At 31.7% G+C, this 16,099-nt stretch overlaps 1 protein-coding gene across 8 annotated transcripts in view; it reads right to left on the bottom strand.

The window, feature by feature from the left end:
- Positions 1-1,373: 1,373 nt before the first annotated feature.
- The window catches only part of LOC129788572 (neural-cadherin), a 273,188-nt gene continuing 258,462 nt past the window's right edge, over positions 1,374-16,099 (bottom strand). For all 8 annotated transcript variants that reach the window (XM_055824756.1, XM_055824758.1, XM_055824759.1 and 5 more), the window contains 3 exons: positions 12,513-12,722; positions 11,224-11,394; positions 1,374-9,604 (listed from right to left, as the gene is read on the bottom strand). In XM_055824756.1, coding sequence (XP_055680731.1) covers positions 9,492-9,604; positions 11,224-11,394; positions 12,513-12,722 — 494 coding nt within the window. In that variant the 3' untranslated portion in view covers positions 1,374-9,491. The remainder of the gene's footprint in view (positions 9,605-11,223; positions 11,395-12,512; positions 12,723-16,099) is intronic.

The following is a 16,099-nucleotide window of genomic DNA, read 5'->3' as shown; positions in this document are numbered from 1 at the left end:
GTCTGAATGCGTCCTAAAAGTCTGATCTAAAAGACTTATGGTTTGACCTAAGAAAAATAGGCCTGGCCTTATAAACGGTTTACCTTGTTTTTTGAGTGAAGGCTTAACAGGCTTGAGGTCTTATACAATTTACCTTACTTTAGAATTGTTTAAGATTAAGCTTTAAGGGTTTTAATATCTAGAACAGGTTAGGTCTAAAATGCCCTTAACCCTGTCTCAGCATAACTCATGAAACTTAAGCTCAGTTTAGAAAAAAAAGGTTTAGTTTGAAAAAACTAAATATTAACTTAAAAAAACTGAGATTTAGCTTAATAGAAAAACCTCGATTAAAAAACTTATGTTCAGCTTATAAAACTGAAGCCTGGTTTAGGTAAAAAGAAAAGCCTGGAAAAAAAACTCAAGCTGATCCCTTATGCTAGAAAGTTCGCGAAAAAAGCGACCTAATTTTTTAAAATAAAATAAATTAAACAAAAAACTCTTTTAAAAAAATTGTAAATCAAGAACAATTTCATTGCCTATCGAGAGACCGACGTAATTTTTTATACAGACATTTAAAAATAAAAATTAAAGGGTGGAGACTGGAGAGGGTAGGTAAAATCTCCGGGTCAGAATGGGTGAGGTGGTAACCCTATTTTCATATTTTTTAAATTAATTTTAATTCAACATTTATTTGTTTTTAATAAGGGAATAGCGAACATTAAAAATAAATAAACAAAAATATTAAATGAAAATCATCCCCTAACTTGCATTTAAATTTTTATCGTATGATTATAACACAAATCCTTTAATTCAAAAATCCAATGGAAATCAATTTTAAAAACAGAATTGAATCAAAATTCAATTTTCAGCGGTATTAAATGTAAATATTTCATGGGAATTATTCACCCCTCGGGGCGTACACAGAGCACAACGAAATATTAGTTGAATCTCCTGAATCATGTATCATTTTATTATTACCAACGATTTCGTGGAATATATACAATTTCTTCTCCTACAATACGTGGGGGGGATGTTACTCAAAAATTGCCTGTGAAAGAAAATTGTGCAAATGTTACCTTTCTTCATCATCTCACCTCCTCGCAGCATCGTAAAGAACTCACTTCTCTAAGCCAAAAGCAAAGCGATGGGAATTTTCACACAAGAAGACAAAACGACTCCGGTGGGAGAAAAAATTGCACCTGTACGGGGTTGGGGGGGAGGAGAGGGATGAAAAGTGTGGTAAAATCCTTGCGGAATGGTTTTTGAAAGTAACACAAAAAATGTATGCATGTAATTGGAATTGATTGGGGGTTGATGCTGAGGGGGTGGGGGGCGAAAAAAAAATTGGGTAGAGGGAGCAGCAGATGGGAGCAGTGAGATAAAATAGCTCAATATTTCCATTTAACATTACATTTTATTTTCCTTTTCTCATTTTCTCCATTTTTTTTTGTGTTGTAAATGATACAATGGGCTCATTTTTCTTTTATTTTTTCCTCGCGCTCTCTTCTATCTTTTTTTTCTTTATGAAACATAATACACGTAATGAGACATTATTTATTACAAAATAATCACAGATTCAAACACAAAAACGCTAAATTTATCCTTGTAAATACTTTTTTTCCACCACTTTTCTCATATTTTCTCTCTATTTACTTCATTTTTTTTTCTTCTTAATCTTCGTCACCATTTCGTCACATCTCTATTTTTTTTTCTTTACAATTAGTCAATTAGATTTTTCAAAATGTAAAAAATTGTATATATTCACTAATATCTTTTATTATGTAGGGTTTTTTTATAATTACTTTTCATCATTTTTTTTCAAATTCAAATTCTGTGGGAACTCAGGAAATTTTTTTTTCGTCACTACATTGTTTTTTTTTTAATTTTTCTTTACTAAATCTTATCAGTTAAAATTTATATCTCATTTTTTTTCAATATATTTTTCTATAGATTTTCTTTTCTTCATTTTTTTTTATTAAATTACTTTTCAATTAATTGATTATCTTTTCACTATTTTTTTGCATCGTTTTTCATCTGCCTACAGGGGTGTTGTCTCAGTGAGATTTTCCTTTTTCATTTTTTTTTATTAATTATTTATAATGATGACACACTCAAGTGCACATGTGGAGGCGCCTGGTTGGGTGCTGTACCGGAAACAACGGCAACTACCAGGCGCCTCCTCTTTTTACTTTTTTCTTTTTTCTCTAAATGTGTATGTATACATATAGTGACAGTGTGGCGCGTTTATGGATGAGGAATGAATCCGGGGGATGAACAAATGGTGGGTGGGGTGGAGGAATAAATGAAGAATCAACATGAAGAATGGCCACATTAATTAGTTTTTCTTTTAGTTAATTTAACTAAATTCATTTAATACGATTTCTCCTCAATTTTGTCTTCTAAATTTTTTTTTGGTATCTTTTCTCTATTTTTACTAAATTTATTTAAGATTTTCTTTAATGTCTTTGTGATAAAACGCTTTTTAGTGTTTTTTTTTGCTATTTTCATTTGGGTTATAATGATTTTCTTTTATTATGGATTAAATTACCTATTAAAGATTAATTGACAAGTAAAAGAGCAATTGCATTTAAGTAATTGCTGGTTGTCTCTGTTGTATGTATGTGTGTGTGAGAAAATTGCTGCCTCGTTTAACTATATGTAGTATTGTATGTGGAAGAGGAAATTTTGTGAGCTTTTTGTGATTAATAATAATTATTTTTGAACTATTTTCAATAGATTTTCTTTGGGAAATTCTAGGTTAAATGAGAGATTTTTTGTTTTCATTTGAAAAGAGTTTTTGTCAGTCAGGAAAAAAAAATTTTTCCAAGAATTTTCCTCAAAAATCTTCCGTGGAAATATTTTGAAAAAATTAATTTAGAAACAAAAATTGTTTTCTCAAGTTTTCCAGGAAATATTTACGTAGCTTTCCAAAGAAGCATTACCTTAAATGTTTGTAAACTTTTTCTGTTAAATATTTTTTACGTATTTTCCACAAAATTATTGTACTGGATTTCCAAGGAAAATCCTGGCTATTTGGCCTTAAAGGTTCTAGAAAATATTTTTAAAAATTTTCCATAAAATGTTCTTTATAATTTAATAAAAGTAAATTGTTTATTTGAGTAAATTTTCCATGATATATTGACAGAGCTTTTGAAATTCAATTTTTCAATTGAAAATAAAATAAACAATTCTGTTTAAAAAAAATGTTTATTCAGGTGAATTTTCCAAGAAAAACTCACAAATTTTCCACAAATTATTTTTATTTTATTTCCTTTGATTTACTTCAATAAATTTTAAAATCTTTCAGCAAATTTTCATCAAGTTATTGGAGAAAATTCCCGGAACTACTTCAAAGAATTCTGTTCGAGTGGTTGCAACTATTTTTAATTGAATTATTTGGGAAAATTTTCATTGGTCTGCTATAGCAATTTATCTTCAATTTATTGCAGAAAATTCCTGGAATTATAATAGCAAATTATTTTCAAGATATTGGAGAAAATTCATCGAACAATTTCAACAAATTTTCATCAATTTTTTCAGGAAATATTGTGTAAGAAAATCCAGGAAAATCACAATTTTTGCAATTTTTATTACTTAATAATTTCTTTTGAATTCACTTTATTCTCTTTTAAAATGTTAAAGCTTGTTAGTTTAGAACCAATTTTAAAATTTCTGATTCTCGATTTTTAATTCAAAAAATAAATTACTTCAAAATCCTTAAATTCCCAAATGAAAAAAAAAAAATCACAAATAGTTTACAAAAAACCCCTTCCACATTGTAAGTAAATAAGTCTAATTGTTTGTGTTTCCATCTCGAGGTAGTTACGGGGTGGTGGCTCGAGAAAAGAAATGGGATGGAGTTCAGCAGAGGAAAGTTATTTTCTCAATTCCCCCCTTTGGGAAATTGTGAGAAAATTTATCGATATAGAAGTCTTCTTTGCTTTAATATAACACTAACAATTTGCCCTGGCAGTGAACACCACTAAAAATCTTCAGTTAATTGAAAAACTTTTTCCCATCCCTCCCGTGTTGTTTTTCGGAGTGGGCAAAGATAAAATTTTTAAAGGAAAAAAAAAACCTACGAAGACACTGGAAAAGAATTTGCAGAGAGATAAAAAAGTTAATTATAGTATTGGATTTTCGCGTTAATTTTGTGCACTTAATTAGGACATTTTGGGGGGAAGGAAACAAAAAGAGGGGAGTTTATTGTGAAATTCGATGCAATTGAGATTTTGCTATTGTTGGGAGGAAGTTTCGAATTTTTTTCCAATTTGTTGGTGTGAAAACGTGTAAAGAGAAGCAAACAAAATGTTTTCCATTGAAAGCTCATCTTGTTATGTGTTTTAGTGACTTTTGTGGTGTTTTTTCTTCTTCTTTTTCAAGTTTTTCTTTTGAGGAAAATAAAAAAAAACCTTTTCGCCACATTCTAAATTTCCTCTGTGGCGTAAAGAATAAAATTATTTAGGATTTTTCTTTTATATATATGCTACCTTTTCTTTCAAAATTTATATTTATATATCGATAAATTCCTAAAATTCATCAAACCTATCGAGCTTATGAGATCTCTCCTTACTTTTTTTTTTCCTTTTTAGCAGGGAGATTAATACTTTATGCAATATTTTTTTTTCTTTCTTTCACTCTCTCATTAATTTCTATTTTGTGTTTTTCACAATCATTCTTCAATTTTTATATTAATTAATTTTTTTCTTTATATTTTTCCTCTTTTCCTTATAATTTAATCTTTGGATTCCAAATAAAAATTCATATTTTTTCTTGCATTTTTATACACACACCTGGCGCGCCCCCATGAACATCTTTTTGTTGCAAGGAGATCACCCACTTTGAGTATCTCTTTCAGTATCTCAGTTTTTTTTCTTAATATTTCCTTATTAAACCACCTTACATTAGTACAATTTAAAATTACCTTAAGACCTTTTTTTTATCATTCCTTAATTTTACAGTTAAGAGCACAAAAACAATTTGTGACTAAGAAATTTTACAAATTCTCGTGAGAAAATGACAAGAAATTAGGGATTTTTTTTCTATGCGAGTCTCTCTTTTCTGATTCATCCTTTTCTTTTATTTCCTTTTGCCTTTAGATATTTTTTTTGAACCCTTTCCCATTTTTCCCTGTGAGGAAGGGGGAAATGAATAAACCTCTCATCAACTCTTAGCTCTTGTAAAGCAGTGCAATTTATTCTTGGCAATTGAACCCCCCTCCCCCTCTTATGGATAATCCAAAAATTTTCTCTCAAACTCCTACTCCGGCTTCCAACGCAATTACTTTCAATTAATTGGCTGACTGCCTTTTCGTCATCTTGAGAAATTTAATTGAAGACTTTTGAGTGGAAACCTCCCTTGAAGGAAGCAACAAAAAAATCATAGACAAATTAAGCTCGTTGCTGCCAAGAGGCAAGAAAAAAAGGACATCTTGTTGAGAAAAATTCTCTCAAAAATTGCTCTACAAAAAGAATCCAATTGAAAGTCAATATTTATTTTGTCTGTGCCTGGAATTTGGAACCTACACCAAGGAGATAAAAAAGCTCTTCCATATACATATCACCTTTAGGCCGTTGGGCTTTTGTTTTAGCAACAGACAAGAGAAAGCAGAAAAAAAGAAGAGAAAATGTAATTGAGAAGAACAAGAAAAAAAAGCTCCGAAATTGAGATTCTTTGTTGAAACTTCTGTGAGAGCTTTTTATCCCTCCACACAAGAGTCTCGTGTTCAGACACTTTCAGTGCAATTTAATTTAAATTAACACACGATGCTGAATTGAAACATTCACTCTATTTGTTCTACAGTGTGTTAGAACTTTTTTTTCTCCCCTCTCACTCACAGAAAGTTCATGACAATACATCCATTGACTGCGAGCTTTTGTCCTCAATTTCGTAGAGGGGATGAGAATGGGCAGAGGGATGGAAATGAGAAGTTTATGTGGCCCCAAAGGGGGTTGGGGTTGAAGTAGTGAACATTTTAGATTGTGTAGATCATTTCCAAGGGGTTACCGTTTACTTTTAAATTATTTTAGTCGTAAGGGAAGAGATTCTTTTAAGATTTCTAACAAAGTGATAGCAACATTCTTTAGAAAATGAATTTTTATGTTTTATTTGGGTTAAATATTGCAATTCAGCTTAGAAAAATTCATATTCAGCGCTTTTCAGTTTAATTAACTGATATTCAGCACATTTGCTGAATTAAAAATTTCTCATTGAACTTTAATAATGATTTTCTTAAATAAGAATTTAAAAAATGTATCGCTTACATTTTGCTCACAAAAAAAAATTTAATTGTCAGCGATTGAGCCCAAAGCCCGAAGTTTTGTGAAATTTGATGTTTAGATTGCAATTCAGCTTAGAAAAATTCATATTCAGCGCTTTTTAGTTTAATTAACTGATATTCAGCTCATTTGCTGAATTAGAAATTTTCTATTGAAATTTCAATTGCTTTTGCTTTGATTTTCTTAAATAAAAATTAAAAAAAATATATATCACTTACATTTTGCTGACAAAAAATTATTTTAATTGTCAGCGATTTTGTGAAACTTGATGCTTTCGATTTAAAAATTCAAAAACGCTGCCAATCTATTAAATGTTCAAATAATTAATTTTCAAATTATCTTTAAACTTTTTTCTTATTAACGAAATACATAAGAAAATTTGCAGTCAGTTAAAATAAATTCAGCATTTTTTCTGACAATGCTAAAAATCAGTTAAGAATAATTATTGTTTTTAAAGTGGCTTATTTGCTTACAAAGATAAGTTTTAGCCTTAAAGGGACATTTAAGCGCTTCAGATACTTCTTTTAAAAATATTTTCAGCAAAAACTAAGCCGTTGAAAATAAAAGAAAATTTTAAAAACAATTTCATCCCCAAGAAATGAATTGATTTTCAGAGTTGTTTTGCATTGAAAATCCTCCCAAAATATTCAACAAAACAAACCCCTCATAGAAACGTTCACCCCACAAAAGCTCACTTGAAAGCTTTCCTATTTTCTGGTCTTGTTCCTTCGTTATTCTTCCCGGACAAAAGTGTATTGTGGCTTAATCAAATGGATTTCGTTGATGCTAAAAGTATTGCTATGTGAGTGAAACAATACAGAAATTTTCCACCCCCTTCTCATCATCACATTTGGGGTGAAAGGAAGCATTTTGACATGAAAGAGAGAGAGCTTTTCTCATATAAATAAAATGAAGTTATGAATGACGATGAATTAAGGACTATGCACTTAATTTTCTCAAGACTTTCTGAGCTTTAAGTCGAGAAGTTTTAGCTATTCACCGGGTCTTTTTTGTGCTTGTCATGTCTTCCACCTCCCCAAAGGCACCACACAGACATCTTTTTCTCTCTCCCCTGCGGAAGGTATATTTCCGGATATTTTCCAACCCCTCTATATTTACATATAAACGGCTTCTTGATGTTCTTCGAATGTGCTTTTAGCCCGCCTTCGCGGCTCCCTCTCATTTTTCTCACAAGTCATTCACGAAAATTTTCCACTTCTTTTCACGCTAATTCACGCCCAAAGCATTTTTTCATTCTTTTTTCTCTGAGCTGCCACCACTCTTGGTAAAATTGCTACAATAATTTTACTAATGAGCTTTTAAGAGTTGATGCTTCCTCCTCATTATCGTGGTTAAGTCAAAAAAAAATGGGAAGATTTCTTTCCATCTTATGCGAAGGCAAAGGGAATGAATGGGAGCTTTCATGTCCTTCCACGTGGGTCAGTGAGCTTTTTGAGGATTTATTTGCACATCCCGAGAGTTTTTCTTTGATAACCTTTTCTTACACCCCGGGAAGGTGTTGACCGAAAAACCGTTTGCTTTGAATGTTTTCTTCGTCAATTTTTGAGGATGTTAAGCTCGAATGTTTTAAATTAAACTAGTTCAGTATTTATGGCTCTCATAAAATAATTTATCCCTCAAGTAGGACAAAGCCGTTTTGGAGCTTTCATAGCCTCAATTTGACTTCAAAGAGAGCTTTTAATGTATTCTTCTCTTAAAACTCTTTAACACCTCCATTAACCCTAAAATGCAGTGTGTGTGTGAATGTTTTTTGTAAAATTTCCTACTAATTAATGCATGTGACTACGATGAAGTTTTGTTATGAAGAACTACAAACTAGAAAATGAGATTAACGTGTAAAATGGATGTCATTTTTTTGTTCAAATTTAAATGTTTGAGAGAGTGGTTTGATCAAAAATGTATCATTCTTTAACTATAGTTATAATTATAATGAGTATAATGTCATTTTATTTAAATATTTTTTACTTTATATTTTACTTAAAATTGTTTTTTTTTTAAATGAAAAACCAGTCTTTGGATATTACAATTATACATCTTTTTTACTTATTTAAAAAAATTACTAAATAAGATTCGTTTCCACGTGTTTTTCATCATCTTCTTTTATTAACCCATAAACCATCTTTGCCTGGGAATCCTCTATATAACCTCAATGTTTCTTGCCATACCGCGTCTTTCCATCTAAAATTGATTTATTATAACAAACTCCAAGTTGCTTCAAAATCTAACTGCTATAGGTACTTGTAAGTTATTCAAATAGTCATAAATACTTGTAAATGTCTTGTTGCAGCATTGCTACGTTGGAATTAGTTTTCTTTTAAAAGAATTTAATATTTTGAGGTTATGTTACAAAGCTTTTCTCACAAATTCGGAGCATTCAGAGTCTTTCGGAGCTTTTGAAATTATTCTGTCTTCGTGAATTGTTGAATTTTCCTTCAAAACTCCTTGCATATTCCTTCATTTCCCATACAATAACCTCAATAAACTTTGAGGTTAACGCAACTCTGTGTGACATAACCTCAAAATAGAATAGCGTCCTTTTGATGCTATCCCAAGGTAGCCATGTTTTTTGTTATTGTACATTGTAAAACGAAAAGAAAAACATTGTATATTGTGTCTCTTGTAAGTTTATGAGAAAAAATGGCAAGATAATCTTGAGATCACTGAAAAGATCTCAATAAAAAGCCCCTTTATCTGTGGGGAAGGAAATCCTCTTTTAACGGAAGAGAAGGATTCACGTGAAATCGTTGATAAATATTTCAGTGTCTTTGATAAATTCCCACACTCCTTAATCTCTTTATTTTAGTTTACTTTAAAAATTAAATTTTAATTTAATAAAAAGAAAGTCTTCAAAGAGAGCACATTTTTTTTAACTTAAACTATGTTCTTACAAATAAAATCTTTTTTTTTTCTTAGATTTTATGTAGAAGAAAAAAAATCATCAGTCGTTTTGTGTGGAAAATTATATAGAAGAAAATTCAAGAAAGGAAGAAACTTAACATGAGCTTTTTCTCTCTCTCTTAGTTTTCAATTACATTCACGCAATTTCTCAATCAGTCGTCTCATCAGATTACTCTCTTTCTCTCTCTAATTAAATGGCTTTTTTTGTTGTTGGAGTTGATTTTTTTTTGGTTTTCTTTGCAGGGGCTGTTTCGTGCTGGAAAATTCTGCTTGCACTTGTTATTTTTTTGGCCACAATCGAGGATAACTCTCTAATTACATTTCATCGAGCTCCTGCTCCTGCTCCGGGCCGTACATGTTGGCCAATTTATCAAATCTCGGCCCCCAAGCACCCAAATAGTCATACTCGTGGCACTCATCGTCCGTCCCTACATTCAGTAAAACGCATTTTATGGCATGACAACATTTTGTAAATTAGCATTCTTGCAGAATATTGCAAAAAATCACACGAGAGAGCACCCACTGGGAGGCTATCGGGATTGTATTTTATTTTCCCTTCGCAAATTGTAGTATAAAATTCATGAAATTGTGTTAAAAGCTTTTGAGAATTTTCCATGTGAAGGCAAAAAAAAAAACATTTTTATTTTAGCGTGTTTTTCTCGTTGTATTAAAAAATTACAATGGACAGTTATAGAGATGGAAATAATAAACAAATTCTTTTTCAAACGATCAATAATAAATTTAACCCTTTTGCGACAGCTGGGAAGGAAAAGTAAGGGCTTTTTGCCCATTAATTTCGTAGTTTTCTTAAAAATTAAATAGTTTGAAAGCTTTACTTAGGAAACTCTTAAAAGGGAAATTCTATGAACGAAACTTTCTTCTCTGTAAACCTCCATCGTCGTGAAAGGGTTAATAAAGCACATGAATAATAAGTATTTAAATCGATTTTCTGCACCAAATATTTTTAGAGAATTTTATTAGAAAATAAATTTTCACAAAAAAGCTCTCAAAAGTATAAAACAAAATGTTTTTAATTAACTTTTTAGAAGGAGATCGTTCTAATTTAAATTTAAAAAAAAGTATTTAATGCATGAAAGAATTTTAAAAAAAAAGTATTAGCATTTTTATGGAATATTTAATGGGAATAGTTTAAGTTTATAAAATTTATCACGTTGATAGTTTTCCATACAAACTATTCGAACTGGATAAAAAGACTTTAAAACTGTTTATAAGAACATTTATAGAACAAAAGAAGTATAATAATAAATTTAATGACTCCATAAGATGTTAAATAAAATTTAAATCTTAGAAGAAAAATGTTTCTTTTTCTGTAATAAAAATTCAATTGAATCATTAATTTTTTATTTTCACAAAAAAATGTTTATTTGACAAAAACAGATCTTAGAAAATTTCTTTTACTCATTTGATTTTTAAATTGTTTAAAAAAGATTGTTTCTAGAGTCATAGAAATGACTCTAGAATAAAATACGGAAATTATCATGAACGATGAGATAGAGTTCAAGTTGAGAATTTCAATCAACTTTACGAATTGAGAACATTTGTAGAATTTTAAAGCGAAAATAAATTGTAAAAGACAGTTTTCGCATATTTTAGAAGCTTTTTATGCTGAAAAAGTTCTCATTGAAATTCAATGCTGAAATTCATTAAAATTCTCCTTATTTTGCAAAAGAAAATACCAAGAATTTATCAAGTTTTTTTTGTCATAATTAATTTATAACCCTTGACCTGTTTAGGATTGAAGACTAAACTTTTGATGAGCTTTAAGCTCAATTTATTCTTCATCAATTAAGAAAAAAAAATCATAAAATGACTCATTTTCTTCCCTCAAAATTCCATAAACTACAATTTGCGAAGTATGTCGGAAAAATTGATGAAAAAATTATCATTGAAAGTCCATAATAGATTGAAAGAATATATTTCTCACAAAGGATTGGGGGTTACAAAAGCAACCTCCTAGTGGGTTTGAGAATTGAAACAAATTCTTCTCAATGAGGGTGTGTGCGGTGGGAAAAAAAAGGAAACTTACCAGACGCCAGAGAACTCAGGGATCCTGCTGTACTTCCTCCACCCTCGTAGGCGTAGTTTCTGAGATCATCAAAGGGTGGTGCATTGGGGTCGCTGTCGGCGCGCTTTTTGTGCTCCTCAATGAACAATCCCACATTTGGCTCCTGTCCAGGTCCAATTGTCATCACTGGATCTGCAAAGGCCACACCAGAAACATATTTTAGCCACAAAATGGCAAACAACTTCATGTGAATTATTTTTTATTTCGCTTCTTCTTGCACGCCCCAAAGAGAAGGAAGAATAACAGGGGAAAAAAGCTCCTCACACAAAAGTGGAAATTGTTGAGAGAGCTTTCATATTTAGCCAAGAGCGTTGGGAAATGGGAAGTGAGAAAAAAAAGGTTCTCATTGAAATTTCCGCCTTAAACTATTTTCTTCTTTGTATGTTGGATGAATTAATTGCGAAGACATTGTTTTAAAAATATAATTTTCATTATTATTTAATGAGTTTTGCTTGAGCATTTACTGCACAGCTGCAGAGGTGTGGGGAGGTGCGAAAAGGTGCGGGAAACTCGTGTGGAATAAAATGAAAATGAGCTTCGCGTAACATTTTGAAAAGTTAACCAGAGTGAGTCTTTTTCCGTACGAGCATCGCGCGCCAATGAAGAATGAGTTGATTAAGAAATTATATTTTGAATATTTAATGAAAATTCCATGCCGAAGGTAATTTTTAATTAATGTTTTTTCACCGTATTCATCTTGCTATGTGAATGTGGTACTTTCTTCTCCACAATTATATATTATTGCTTCTTCCCCCCTTTTCACCACGCTCTTCATCAAAAAATTAATTCCATTTGGTGTGGAAAATATTCATTATTTACACAGAGAAAGAAGGAAAATATTTGTTGAAATGATAAAAGACATTTTCATCCCCTTTTGCGTGTGCGGTGTAACATAAAACCATAAATAATTTACAGAATTCACTTGAAAAACTTTCTAATTAATTCCCCATTTCCCCGAGGGTGCCGGATGGGGGAGTTAGGGGTGAGGAGGGTGAGTTTGTCGTGGTTGAGAAATGGCGAGCAATCACTCAGGACGCTCTACTGCTGCTGGTAGTCCTCCTCCACACCGCCAAAAATTGCGACACACAGACGCACACAAGAGTTGATGGGGATTATTGATGGGGATTGAAGGTGGCAAATTTGGTGCCATCAATTGGGTGATGTATCGTTTACAGGGGGCGGGGGGCAGTGCTTTGAGGGGCTCACAGAGGGCTCAGTGGCGCCAAAAGCCAATGTATACGGATACTTACACATAATTGGCATCTTGCACTGCGTCAGCTCCGGCATTGTACTCCCAATGGGTATCTGCAGGGGGGTGATGTCGAAGGCTGTCATATCATCCTCACCACCACCTTCGTCATCGTAATTGATGATATTCTCCCGGACATCGTCATCAGGTCCTGGATACTTGATGTGGGCCTCCCGTCGGCGATTGTACACCACAAACACGAGGACGAGAACTATGTGAGGAAACGTTAAAGGTCTCGTTATTCCTGCCATCTAAACGATCTACCTTTAATACAACATATATAGAACGAAAGCAAGACTCATAAGCACGCAAAGACAGAAAATTCAAGACACTACGCACGATAACATAGATAAATTGAAAAGCTACCGGTTAATGATAAATGTGGGTGTCTCTATCGACACACACAATACAAATTACCAATAGAGTTGAAAGTATTTGTTAATTTTGTAGAATAAAGATTAAATATTCATGATAAGTGAAAATTAAGTAATTTGTTATTAGGTTATTAATAAAAATTATCTACGTAAATATTTAACAATTAATATTTAATTTATGTTAAATATTTTCAATACTTACGCTTTGTTATTTTCTTTTAAATTAATTCATTGATTTTTCTTATTAATTACTTGTGAAGGAGATGTAAAAAATATGTAACGGTTTAAATGAAAAATTGAAAAATGTCAATAATGGAAAATATCTAAGAGGATTATAAAATTCATTTAAGTGCATTTTGGGGCATTTAGCAAAATGAACATTTTTTAATTCCAAATAAGCGGTGAAATACATTAAAAAGTGACAAAATGAATGAATTAGAAAAGAATTAAGCTAATTTTCTTAAAAGAATTTGAGAATTATTTGTACCTTTAGAGCTTTTATCGTTCCTAATTTAAAAATTAAATTTTTATTTGACATTTCGCTATCACATAAAATTTTAAATGAAGAGAAAAACACAAAGTTCTACAATAAAAAAGAATAAGAAAAAAAGCTTAATTTCTTAAAGGAAAAATCAAGAAAATCTCCTAAACAAATCAATAAAACTTTTCCTTCCAATTTTAACTCCCAAAACGTTGCCCTAAATAATCCCTAGCAGAAGAAATCATTTAAATTTCATACTGTAATCTCTAATCTACAATCCTCCCCCATATAGCATACAGAATCCCCTCAATTCTAACCCCAGAACTATCTGGGACTTGGCTAAGCTTGCAATGCAATTAATTTGCAATGATGTGGAGTGCAACATAAAACTTTTGTACACTGATGATTGATTGCTGAATAAATAATGCTCACTACACTATTAATAAAATCTCCCCCCAACCTCCCCTATCAAAAGTGGATTGTGCGGTGCTAATAAATCGAATATTATATAGTGTGACTGTGGTGGGGTAATTAATTAAAAACCATGTTCATCCTTTTTGGATATATTTTTTGATTTATACCAATGTGCCATCGACGGATATTTGAGCTATTTATCTGTATTTAATTTCGCTGCATTTTAATTCACGCCCCGGAAAATTTTCCCGGCAAAGGGTTTGTGCTTTGGGGATGATTAAAGAGACAACCATAGATCATGCTTCGGGGCTTGCAGTATGGTGTTCATGGGTGGGTGGTGTTGGGTGAAATGTTTTAAAAAAATGAATGAAAATCTCCCTAAAGATGAAGCAAAAATTCTCTTCATCGTGCCATGGAGAGGGGTGAGAGAACATGGAAGTTATGGTGGATAAAATGCTTGCTTTAGGGGTGAATAAAAAGCGATTCTTGCTGTATGAGAGACTTTTAAATTTGAATGTATTACCTCCCTGCAATTCAATTAATCATACACTTTTTCTTCCTCCCATTTTCTCCTTCATTTTTTCTTCATATAACTCTATAAATTCATGAATTATGTACTTGCCTCATTTTCATCCGGAACTTGTCCTTCTCGCGGGTGTTCAAGGGGGTGGGAAACTCCCCCTTTGTAAGAATTACAAGAATTTGTGGAGTAAGAAAAATGAACAAAAATACCAACTAAACGACCCATTTTTGCTACTAAAAAAAATGTGCAAAAGAATATTACAATAAACCTGCTTATTTTATTGACTCTATAAATTTATCTACCACTGTGCTTATTTTACCACACTCCACCCCTATCCCACTACAGCTTCCCACCCACCCCTAACGCTGTGACTTTTCTCTGTTGGTGTCGAGAAAAGTTGTAGCAATGTGACAATAAGCGTTGTACTTTTGCAACAAAAATATCCCTCCGTGTGTCTCCCCCAGGAAAGAAAACACAAACTAAACCTTTCCGTGGCAATTAAAGTCCAAGAAAGTTTTATTTAATTTTACAAAACTCTCCCCCCCCCCTCCCAGCATTCCTGGACAAACAACTTTTCCTGCTGCAATGGAAAAGCTTGTAAATGTAATTTTATATAAATAATTTATTTATTAAGAAAACCGAATAATACATCTCCCAAGGGGTGAGAGTATTGTGTGTAGCCACATTTGAAATACATACACACAGGAATTAATTATGACCCCTAGAAGGGGAGCAAACTGTTCTGCATAAAGCTCCCTCAAGGGGGAGCTCAATAAAATCCCCATGAATTGATTTTTCACTTAAAATTGTATATAAGTACCTACATACAATAGGTAGAGAGAGAGCTTTAAAATTCAGGAAGAGCTTCCGAAAAGGAGCTTCTTTTCATCGAACACGGAACATTTAAATTCAAAGTCTGTGCAAAGAGGACCGAATAAATTCAACAAAGTGTCAGAAACTACCGGAGAAAAGGTAGAGAGTATTAAAATTTTATCGCACCTTCATTTTTAATAGAGTCCTCTCTTGTGGATTTATCGTGGTGTTTCGATATGGGGGATGTATCCTAAAGGGGTCCTCTTTCGCATATATATTTTATTTATGTATTTATTTCCCTCCTCCCCCCACCCGCGCAGAGAGTTGGACGAATGAAAAGTTTGATTCAGAGAAAAAAATTGTAAAAGTCGAAAAATCAGCAGAGCTTTCATGAACTTTTTGAACTTTATTCTTCATACAGGTTCTTTGAAATTTTGTACATTTTTTTCTACTTTGTAATATTTGTTGGGGAATCATTTACAATGATTTGTGTATGAAAATAGTTTCTTTTAAGATTTAAAAAATGATTTTCTTAGGAGGAAAAGTTTCTCATTCCCTTTTCATGTGAATTCCTTATTTTTCTTTAATACATTGTGAAAATCTTTGAACTTTAATGACTTCAATGGTGTTGATTTGAGAGTAGAAAATTTATGTAAAACGTGCTTGGTTTATTGATAAATTTCCCAATAAATTGTGGAAAAATTGCACGTTGCTTTTAATCATGAGATATGTAAAATTTTCTTTGCAAAAGTGCCTGTGCTAATTGACATACCTACAATTATTGTTTGAAAAATAAATCTCTAAACTCTCAACACTTTCTACCCAATTTCAATCACTCCAAGGGACTGATATGTCTAAAAATATTCTGAAAAATGGAAAAAAATCAAAATGGCGTCAGATAATCGCGAATATTTCTTCAAATACAGTAAAAGAGGAAAAATTAATATAAAATAAAACAGAATTCCTTAATTAAATCTTTAAAA

Source organism: Lutzomyia longipalpis, chromosome 2, assembly GCF_024334085.1.
Source record: "Lutzomyia longipalpis isolate SR_M1_2022 chromosome 2, ASM2433408v1".
Classification (NCBI taxonomy): Eukaryota; Metazoa; Arthropoda; class Insecta; order Diptera; family Psychodidae; genus Lutzomyia; species Lutzomyia longipalpis.
This window is presented reverse-complemented; position numbering and strand designations above follow the sequence as displayed.